This window comes from Medicago truncatula, chromosome 2 (assembly GCF_003473485.1).
Source record: "Medicago truncatula cultivar Jemalong A17 chromosome 2, MtrunA17r5.0-ANR, whole genome shotgun sequence".
Taxonomy (NCBI): Eukaryota; Viridiplantae; Streptophyta; class Magnoliopsida; order Fabales; family Fabaceae; genus Medicago; species Medicago truncatula.
The window spans coordinates 30020169-30031692 of NC_053043.1; the positions used below are offsets into that span (position 1 = coordinate 30020169).

The window sequence follows — 11524 nt, forward strand, 5'->3', positions numbered from 1 at the left end:
ATCAAAAATTAAAACAAACAAATGAAGTGGAAGAGTTAATAAAGGTTCCATCTTTATGAAATGATCTGGAACTAACAAAAGAACACGATTTTGGATCTTAAAAATCTAGCAACATACACACAAAAAAACAGAGAGTCTAAGTGAATCTAAACACATCAAAACTTTCTAAATATACCTTCTAATTTGTATTGCTTTACTCTATTCTATCTCTGATTGTAAAAGGGTGGGTTAGTACCATCCTAATTTGATTTATTTTCTGGTTGCTATAGTGCTAGGCTGGCTGTCTTCGTTAACCAAACTATTTGATTAAAATGGCTAGGCATGTATATTATTATTCTTTTCTCTTGGCCCTTCTAAAGATGCAAATTTCTTTGTGAACACAACACAATAATTAGTAGCATGTAATCAGAAAAAGGATATTATTTCTGCTGAAAAAGGATACGATTTCTGCTAAAAATCTAGCAACTTCTTAAAAAAAAAACACATACTTGAAGTGAATATAAACACATCAAAACTTGTAAACACTTCAAAGCAAAAAAATGACATCTACAAATCAACAAAAAATTGAACCTTGAAGTGAAAGAACACAAATCACGAGCATGAAGTGAAACAAAACATAAAAAAAATTTGAAAAAAAATGGCTAGGCAGAATCACTTTTAACTATCTCTAGAAATACTTTATAAACATCAAACAAATATCAGTATAGTAGATCTAGAACAATTCTTCTAGTGCTATTCGAAAAAAAATTCTCAAGATAGTAAAACAAAAAAACATAGATCTGTTTTACAAAACAATAGTTTATGCGATTTTTGGCTCATAAAATTTGAGATTTGACAAAAAATGGCCAGCAACAGAAACAGAGTATGAAGAAGTGAAACCTTTGAGCAGCGAAGAAGTGATGTTTTCGTTGAATTTTTTTTGAGAGAAAAGTATGAAGAAGTTATGAGAAAGAGAGTATGAAGAAGTTTTGAGAGAAAATGAAGTAGTAGTAGACCAGGTTGGTAACAATCTTTTGTGCGAGTAATAACCTTATTTGGAGTAGACCGTTGGACAATAGGTTGCTTTGTCAGCTGGAACCGAGAAACCATGCAATTTGTTGATATTACCAAATTTAACCCTGTTTAGTTTATGTATTTGCATACTGAAAAAGGGGTAGAAATCTCATGGTAAGAAAAATAGAAGGAATCAATTCCTAATACAACTACTTGTTACATATGTACCCTTTAATAAAATGAATCAACAACAGTGTAATGAAAAAGGGTAAAAAAGTGAGAGTGCGGTAAAAAACTCAGGGTTCTCCCATTTCAAATTTTATTACCACATTACCCTTCAATAAAGTGAAATTAAAGTGTAGTTAAAAAAGGTAGAAGCAGGGACAGTTGTGCAATTTTGACAGGCATTTGTTTTCTCATATATATAATAGATTTATTGACAACGGAAAGTATAATAAGAAATTAAAATACCTTTTGTCAAAAACAAAAAAAAATTAAAATACCTCAAACATTTTGCCCGTTACATACATTCGTACACACACAATTTAAAGCTGACAGACACACACTTTCTATTTCATCTCTTTCGAAGAATAGTGTAGCAGAATTTTCTCACGAATCACACTCACACTCTCTGAGATTCATCGTGTCGTATAAACGAGCACAAAAAGAAGCTTTCAAACCCTAAATCTCAATTCTTCAACTTTATGAACAAATCGCAACAAGAATCGTTACAATGCCAGTTTCAACTCGATCTCACACAAAAAACGCTCCAATTCCACAACAACAACCACATCAATGTTTAAAGGAGAAATTGAAAGCACTAACACTCTTATACGAGCAACAAAATCTCAAGAACCGTTCTTTCAATCCTCCAAAACAAGAAGACAATGTCGTTGCGAAGAAGAAGAAGAAGCTTTCGTTGGTTGATGAGAATAGGATAATGGTGTTTGTGAGAGTGAGGCCAATTGCGAAGAAAGAAGCGGGTTCGAGGTGTTGTGTGAGGATTGTGAATCATTGTGAAGTTTATTTGACGGAATTTGCTGCTCAGGATGATTACTTGAGGTTGAAGCGGGTTCGGGGTCGGCATTTTACGTTTGATGCTTGTTTTTCTGATTCAGCTACTCAGCAGGAAGTTTATTCTACCTCGTGAGTTTGCTACATTAATAATTTACTTAATTTTGTATCTCTTACAAATATAGCATTAGTATGATTAAATTAAATGTATGTCATATTTGGTTATTTTCTAATTGAGGGGTTTGATATGGAAACTTTTATTTGTAAGATATCAAAGTAGGGTATGTTTGGATTGACTTATTTGGGTTTATCTACTGACATGAGATTAGTGAGATTGTTTTGGAGAACTTATGAAAACAGCTTATGACAATTTTCACAAGTTTTTTTGGCTCATTTTCATAAGTTCTCAAATATAGCTTAAGAAAAAAGCTTATAACGTATAAAAAAGCAATTTAACTATTTTGTCTTTTTCTATAAAAATAGCTTAAGTAAGCTTATGCATAAGTGCTTATCTTGCTTATCACTTGTGATATAAGCTCCAAATAAGCTGCTTATCCAAACAGGCCTAAGTGTTAGGATTCCCACAATGAGTTTAAAAATACTTACTTGCATTACTTAAGCCGTGAGGCTCTCCTGCCTAATGTACTAGTCTTTTGGGTCGGGCTCTGCTCATGTTCTTAAGTCCTAATATTTGGGTTGTATTAAGGTGCTTTACCGAATACCAATAGGTGAGTGAAAGCCTCCGTGGACGTCAACTCTTGAAGGCGTGACAATTTTAGGAGTTCCACATCGAGTAGTTAAAAGTGCTCAATGTGGTACTTAAGCCATGAGACTCTTTCACCTAATGTACTAGTTTGTTGGGTTGGACTCTCCTTATATGATTGATCTGGTGATAGGACACCTAGGCATATTCTTGAAGGAAGTGGGGCCGTGTGAGAGATATTGACTAGTGAGGTCCCATTCAGGGAATTTGGTTAAAGGGATGAAGGACTGAGGCTGGGTAGTGATGTTGATTCTGAAAGTTTGTGGTAGGAGAGATTTCTCTATGGTTTAGGAGCTTTTGCTCTGGATTAGGAGTATCGACTCTGGTTTATTTTCTGCATTTTTCTTTATTTTCTTATGGTAAAGCATAAACTAGTTTTTGTAGGTACATTTACATCATAATGTTACTACTTAAAAACTTGGTTTTCTTGTAGGAGTATAGTCAAATATGATTTAACAGCAGTATAAAACTTATGCCTATCGTAGGTTTACGGTTATTTAACTCGATCTTATATTTATTGAGACTGATTTTATTTACTTGATCTGAACCTTTTTGGTATACTATAATAAGTGATGCTTTATGTTCATATAAATAAATGATGTGGTTGTCATTCATGAGCTAGATCATTCATTTTGTTGAGAAAAGTCGCACAAAGTTGCACATGCCAACGATCAACCCACACACCCATGAATCTTTGATGAAACATGCAAGAACACACTGAAAAGAAAATAATAGCACACTCAGATTTTACGCGATTCGGCACCTATGTCCACGGGAACACCTCAACATAATTTATTCAATTCTCAGATAATTACAATAGTATAACCCACCCCTAGATATGTATCACACTACAATACTTCATTAAAGAGTTAAAAGGAATGATAACACCCACATAGTCACATCTCACACACTAAGTGATCACCAACACCATCTATAGGACATGTTTGGGGATACCTACATGATCACCCAAGGATGGGGATGTCTCAAGTCTTCACAAGTCCTCCTATTTATTGAATAGGGAAGTAGTTTCAGTTCATGAATATAATTTATTGGACAATAATTATCTCACATTCCCATGTAGCTTCTCTTCATTTCTCTAAGAATCGAGATACATCCCTTCATCTCTTGAAATGTATCTCTTAAATTTCCACCTATTTGCATTTATTTGTAAATTTGAATTGATTTCCCAGCACTTTCAAAATTGTGTATTTGTTATATTGTTGCAATGCAACTCTGCTTGTTTTGGGTTCAGTGTGTTTGCAGTTTCTCTTCTATCAGTATGACAGGGCTTGTTTTGACAATTGCTGCATCTGCATGCATTCAAAATCTTATGGCTCAAGAAGTCATTTATGTTTGATTTGATGTTGGGAAGTTACATTGACTTTGCTTTTTCAGAACCTCAGAACTCGTGGAATCAGTTCTGCAAGGGAAGAATGGGACAGTTTTCTGTTATGGTGCCACCGGAGCTGGAAAAACTTACACAATGCTTGGTACAGTGGAAAGCCCGGGAGTGATGGTGTTGGCAATTAAGGATCTCTTCAGTAAAATCAGGACGAGAAGTTGTGATGGGAACCATGTTGTTCATCTGTCCTATCTTGAGGTTTATAATGAAACTGTAAGAGATTTGATTTCACCTGGAAGACCTCTGGTTTTGAGAGAAGATAAACAGGTTCACTTTGTTATCTTAATAGCAATTTTTTATTTAAAAACTAGCAATGTTCAAGAGAAATTTTTGATAAGCATTCCGAGTTTATGCACTGTTTATAGATCGTGGACTGCATCTCATGTGTGGACACTGCAACCCCACCAAGCTTTAACTAAATTATAAACTGCATCGTTTTTCATTAGTCCACAACAACTGCAATCCATCCACTAATCCTACAATACCTCAACATGTGCAATTTAAAACCTCTAGCTTATGTTTATTAGGTTTTTATATTGGACCTAATTCATCCTTACAATTTCGTAAGAATGTGTTAGACCCAGTATAAAAAGATAATATAGACTTAGAGTCTATCCATTGGGCCGCCCACCATTTATATTCACGAACCAAACCCAATAGTGTTGCGCGTGAGGGAGTCTATTGCAAAAAAACCAAGTCCCACATTGAATAGAGATAATGCCTGAAATGAGGTGGCACTCCCACCTTACAAGTCGGTGTTGTAGGGATGAGTTAGGCTCAATATAACAACCTAATAATGTTTACTTGTATATATTTATACAGGCCATCTATACTTGGTGTAAGGATTTCTTTTTTCTTACAGGTCATGAATACTTAACTCATTAGCCTTAATAAAGAAGGCTGTAGTTTACTTCATATACCTGTTTATTCATTTTATTTCAATTCTTCACCTATTAGGGGAAACACCTTAAGAAAATTAGGTGAAGCACCTTGAAAAAGTATGCAGTAAGTACCAGTCACCTCTAGAATTTTTTGGTTGTGAAGAGATTGGTTGCTCAATAAATGCTCTTGTTTTCCTTGCATCCCATTTAATCACTTTCTGATTGTACACTGTCTAACTATATTATAGGGGATTGTGGCAGCAGGTCTTACACAATACAGAGCCTATTCAACCGATGAAGTAATATTCTGAACCATTCTAGTACATTGAAAGTTTAGATTGCTGTTTGAACCCTAAGATACTTTTTTGTTTTACTTTGCTCCTGCTGCTGCAGGTGATGGCATTACTTCAGCAAGGGAATCGTAACAGAACTACAGAACCAACTCGTGCAAATGAAACATCTTCACGTTCCCATGCTGTTTTGCAGGTGCATTTTTGAAGGTTGTTTCCGGAAAATAATGCAAAAACCTTTATATGCTGTGATTATGACATGCACTTAACTTATTTGTTACATATAGGTTATGGTTGAATACCGAGTTAGAGATGCTGCAATGAATATTGTTCACAGAGTGGGCAAGCTCTCATTGATTGATCTTGCAGGGTCCGAGAGAGCCCTTGCCACAGATCAAAGAACACTTAGATCTCTTGAGGGTGCCAACATTAATCGGTCACTTCTTGCACTAAGCAGCTGCATCAATGCTCTTGTAGAGGGCAAGAAACACATTCCATACCGAAATTCAAAACTTACTCAGCTCCTCAAAGATTCACTAGGAGGAACTTGCAACACTGTTATGATTGCTAACATAAGCCCGAGTAACCTCTCATTTGGTGAAACCCAAAACACCCTTCATTGGGCTGATAGAGCCAAGGAGATTCGAAAAAAGGTTGATTCCTCAAACCATTTCAAGCTTTCAATGATTATGACACAATAATATGAGTATTTTTTAATGTTGTCATAAATCGTCATACATATTAATTTTTGGTTTTCTTGAATGATATCAAGCATTTTTCTTACACTTTGTTGCTTTTGTTGGTATGTTCACATTTTTGTTTTATTGAATTTTTTGTTTGGTGTCATATAAATCACAAACCAATAAGTGTACAAAGGTACTCACTCTGGTGATGTTGAATAGTGAAACTGAAATCTGTTGTTCATTGATGCAGGCATCTGATGCGAACGAGGATCTATTACCGGTACCTGAGACAGAAATAGACCAGGTCAAGCTGGTACTAGAGCTGCAAAAGGAGAATCGTGAATTGCGAATGCAGCTAGCACGCAAACAACAACAACTTTTGAAACTCCAAGCACAGTCCTTGGCAGCATATTCTTCCCCAACACCACCATCAGGTTCATCTTTTCTTTCCACTCCTCCGACTTCGGTTCAACCAAATGAAAAACGAAGGACTAGACCCTCGTTCTTAACTGCAACTTATCTCACTCCGGAGACCAAGAACAAGGGGGATGAGATAACATTCACTGTAAGAACACTTTATCAAAAAGTAAAAACTCTGGAGTCAGAGATTGAAAAAATGAAAAAGGATCATAGTTTGCAGATAAAGCAGAAAGATAATATTATTCGTGATCTTTCACAAAAGAGTGGGAAAAAAGTGGCAGCAGCAGGGGAAGTGGGAAATAGAGTAGTAACCAGGTCTAGCATACGACCAAAGGATGAAAACATAGGTGAGTTAAAAAGTCCAAGTCATCGTTTTCAATCACCACTACCAAAGGTCAAGAAACGAAGCTTTTGGGACATAACTGCTGCTAACAGCCCATCAGTTGCTGCATTAAATGGGAGAAAAACTAGAAGTCATGTCATTTCTGAACCTACTGCACATCCATCCATGCTTCTTCAGGTTCGTTGTTTCTTCTCTCTCCCAACCACTATAAAGCACAAACACCTCTCCAAACTAGCGTCAGACGTGTCTTAGACAATAATACTTCTCGGACATGCCTTAGACACTCGTCTAACACCCCTTAACAATGTCAAGAAACTATATACTTTTCAGCTTGAGTGCTTCTCAGACATGGCTTGGACATGGGCCAAGAGAATGAGGAGACACCTACTTTGACTGAAAACTTCTTAGTCACTCTCATAAAAAAAATTATTAAAAAAGTCACCTTAGATTATATCTTAAATCAATTTCTTTTAAATAATATAATCAATTAAAATATATGAAGTACATAACCTTTGTTCATTGAAACATGAAGTCATATATATATATATCTTATTCTTTTAAGGCTCATCATCATCAGACTTAACTAGTTTTTTTAGAGACATGATTTATCATACAGATTATTTTTATAAGGACTTGGGTCCTGGTATACTATTTTTTGAGGATCATTATCATGTTAAAATTGCATCATCTTCAGGTTATTTTCGAAAGATTTTGTTTGAAAATATGCTTATTAACTTTTTATTTAGAAAGTGAATACATAAATATTTTTTTAACTTTAGTTTTGTTATGTTATGTTAAAATCACACATACACACACTTATGTGTATGTGTGGTATTTTAGTGTCCTATAAAGCACAAACACATCTCCAAACTATAGTGTCAGACGTGTCTTGACACTAATACTTCTCGGACACGTCTTAGACACTTGTCTTACACCCCTTAACAATGTCCAAAAACTATATACTTTTTAGCTTGAATGCTTATCAGACACAGCTTGGGCACGAGCCAAGAGAATGAGGAGACACCTACTTTGACTGAACACTTGGTCACTGAACACTTGGTCACTCAAATTGTTTTATAAAAAAAGTCAACTTAGATTATATCTTAAATTAATTTTTTTTAAGTAATATAATTAGTTAAAATATATGAACACATAACCTTTATTCACTGAAACAAGAAGTCGTATATATGTCTTATTCTTTTAAGCTTCATCATCATTAGACTTAACTAGTTTTTTCAGAGACATGATTCATTATATTTTCAGATTATTTTTATAAGGACTTCATTGCAAAATGATGCATTGGTTCTGGTATACTATTTTTTTTAGGATCACTATCATGTTAAAATTGTATCTTATCTTCAGATTATTTTGAAAACATTTTGTTTGAAAATATGCTTATTAACTTTGTATTTAGAAAGTGCATACATAAATATTATTTTTAACTTTAATTTTGTTATGTTAATCACACATACACACACTTATGTCTATGTGTGCTATCTTAGTGTCCTATATTGGAGACATTAATTGTGCTACAATATCTGTATCTGTGGCGTGTCCGATCCCCGTGATTGAGTCGGTGCATCATAGCTCCCAACTCCTGTCACTTTTTTTACTTGCATATATAACTGATATATTGATAATAAACATCAGAATATAATAAATATTTTTTCGAGGTTGTAAGGTCCAATAGAGATGATGGTTCTTAATTGCATTGTTGAAATCCTTTTTATCATGTTTAAAACATCATGTGCTCTCATTTGCCACAATGAGAGAGCATTATAGCATAACAGTTTTTTTTTTTTTCCTTATGTGATTGATCCAACTTGCTTGGTCCTGAGGCACCATGTTTTTGTCACAACTTTACATGTTCGTTACATTTTTCAGCCAGGGTTTGCTCGTCAAAAGGGAAACATTTGGAAGTGATCTAGGAAAGAGTAGAAGAAGTTCAAGGACAGAATAGAACAAATATGACAGAAGGTCTGGTATTTTTTAAGACCTTGGCTGTGGCACAATACGATGAACTGGCTGTGGCACAATATGAATTAGATCATTGCCACTTCCATCTTCAAGTGTCTGCTTGTGTAAATGAGTAATACAATGATAGGTTCTTTAGGCTTAGTTAGCAGCAGGACTGGAGGGTTCTCTTTTACAAGCTTTATTCACAGATGTAGATTTCATGCTGTCAAAATCTATCGCATTTGGCACATGTGGCCGTTCTATGAAGCCAGACCACCGTGCAGGATTATGATTTTGATATTTTTAAAAAAAAAAATCTAGAATGCCTGCATGTCATTTTGACTGTATACAATGCAATTCCTTCATTCACCACCTCCCTCCACTATATTTTTAGGTATTGAAGCTATTGGAGAAAAGTCCAAAATGGTTATTATTATTAGTATTTTTGTACGTTAATTTTTTTTTCTTATTGGATTTGAGTTGGTGTACTGTCATTCCAGCTCACCAATTTCATTATCCTTTTAACGACCTTATATGTTAATGAGAGTGATTCAAGTCTACTAAATAAGTTTCACTAGAATTTAAAGTCAACGAATTGTTTATGGTATCAGCTTAATAAACATTTAAGTGAAGTACACATTTAAAATATTTTATAATTAGAAATGTAAACATGTCAAAACAGAAAATGGTATCAGCTTAATCAATTCACTATATAGAAACTAATGCAATATATAATATTGTTATTATCATCTAAATAAATAAAGGTGTACCAATGAGATTGAAACCAGAGAAGAGGCTAATTTTTCATAATATAGCTATCCATCCAAAGTTGAAAATGGAAGATAAAAGCCAAATGAATGTAGCATGTGTAGAACATTTTGAGAAAATATATCTTGACACAAATTTGACAAAGAAGCTATTATGGTCATACGTTTTTTTGATTTTTTTTATTACTTTCTTCTCTTTTTTCCATTCAAGTCAATGTTTATATTAGATGTATATACCATGTCCATTTATGATGTCTAATTTTTGTGTCAAAACATCACTCTTCAAACATCTTACATCTAATCTAATATATTTCCAACTTGCAACTTTATAATAAGAACGAGTATCGTTATTGAGTAAATCCCCAATTTACTATCTTAGTTCCCAAAGCACATCTAAAAATAATAAAAAAATCAGCAACGTTTTGTAAGTAGTCCGATTTTTGTGTCTATTTATAAGTAGTTTTTACGGTATATAAAAATATTTAGCCAAGACTTATAGACAAAAATGAGTACAAATTACTTATTGTTATTTTAGAACTAAGTAGCAGCAGAACAATACTTTAGAAATTAAATTAGAGTTTTACTCTTGATTATTGGAATCACTTTCTCAAATGTTAGAGCCAAAATATCAAAAATATGTTGAGAGAGAATAATCTTTTCAAAATCATTCATACTATTTGAGAAGATAATTAAGATGTTGATTTTATGGCTACGCTTGATGCTTCATCTGACCTTGACCTCTTCGTTCACAATTCTCCTCTTCAAAGGCTTGGAGACATCCTTGCAGCCGATGCCTTTTTATAATCATTCTTACTATTCGAGAAGACAATCAAGATATCCGAGAAGACAATCAAGATAACAATTTCATGGCTAAACTTGATGCTTTATCCGACATTGACCTCTTTGTTCGCAATTCTCCTCTTCAAAAGCTTAGAGACGTCCTTGCAGCTAATGCTGCGGGAACTTTCTCTAAGATTAGAGTCTTTTTCTTTTTACCGTTTGTTCTTTTCTTTTAACCTTATAACAAAAAAATGTTTGTACAAAAGCACTTATGAAAGTAACAAATCTTTAGAAGAGCAGAGTGTGCCCTGAGATTCCTCATTTCTTTTGAAAGAAACTGAAAAATAGTTACAAACTGTGTACACCCAGATATTATTATATAGATCTAGCTACTCTAACTAACTCTGATAAAAAAACCCTACTCTAACTAATTTGTACTTCAAGACTAACTAAAAACTAGAATTCTTAACCGAATTAACAATAGATTACAACTCATATAACTAAATCTAGTAACTTAATTAGTGAATCCATAATACTGTTTTCTCAAATATTTGCTCTCAAACTTTCATAAAAAATATCTCTCAGACAGTAAAATAAGCCGATCAAGAGTTACAATCCAATTTAAAAAAACGCTCATTAAGCCGTAACTCCTATAGAGTTCGATCAAATTACGATCAGATAAATCCGAAAGACTTATGAGCAATTCATGTGGCGCATAAAGAAACTTCTCCATTTGTTATGGTCCAAATATGTTAAGCACTAAACTCAAATTACATTAAATATTTTAAGTGATGAGTCATGCTTTTTAAAAAGATTTAGATAAATCTTTAGGATGATGAGTATGCAAATATATATCTTTTATAAAGGACATTAATGAATGTAATAATTATCATTACATCTTTGAAAACAAATTGACTCATTCATTCTCTAACCAAAGAGCAATCACAAGTCACAATGCCTAGTAGGCATAGTTTCAGCATTGAAGTCAAATTCAAGGTACCTAAGTTTTCCTTTTCCGATATCAAGGAAATGGCCTCCAACTCCGTCGTCACGGCGAAGAAGCTCTTCCACCGCACCAGCACCGCTGCGTGGGTCGGCGGAATCAGTTTCATGGTGCTTGTGCTTCCCCTCATCATGGCCTTAGATCGTGAACAGAAGATGTTGAATCAGCTCGAATCTCAAGTCTCAACAACCAACATTTAGGGAAGAAGATCATGAATCAGCTTGCATGT

At 34.1% G+C, this 11524-nt stretch overlaps 1 protein-coding gene across 1 annotated transcript; it reads left to right on the forward strand.

The window, feature by feature from the left end:
* Nucleotides 1-1534: 1534 nt before the first annotated feature.
* On the forward strand, nt 1535-9117 carry LOC25486795 (kinesin-like protein KIN-8A). The gene is made up of 7 exons (XM_013608521.3): nt 1535-2139; nt 4166-4439; nt 5302-5352; nt 5447-5539; nt 5631-5996; nt 6277-6966; nt 8674-9117. Exons 1-7 carry the CDS (start codon nt 1727-1729, stop codon nt 8710-8712), a joined length of 1926 nt encoding a protein of 641 aa, XP_013463975.1. The 5' UTR covers nt 1535-1726; the 3' UTR covers nt 8713-9117.
* Nucleotides 9118-11524: the final 2407 nt, after the last annotated feature.

Excerpts from the sequence above, each read along its gene's own strand:
- LOC25486795 (XM_013608521.3), top strand. The coding sequence starts at position 1,727 with ATGCCAGTTTCAACTCGATCTCACACAAAAAACGCTCCAATTCCACAA. Across the intron at positions 5,540-5,630 it reads GTTCCCATGCTGTTTTGCAG|GTTATGGTTGAATACCGAGT; the intron begins GTGCATTTTTGA and ends TGTTACATATAG. Across the intron at positions 6,967-8,673 it reads ATCCATCCATGCTTCTTCAG|CCAGGGTTTGCTCGTCAAAA; the intron begins GTTCGTTGTTTC and ends TACATTTTTCAG.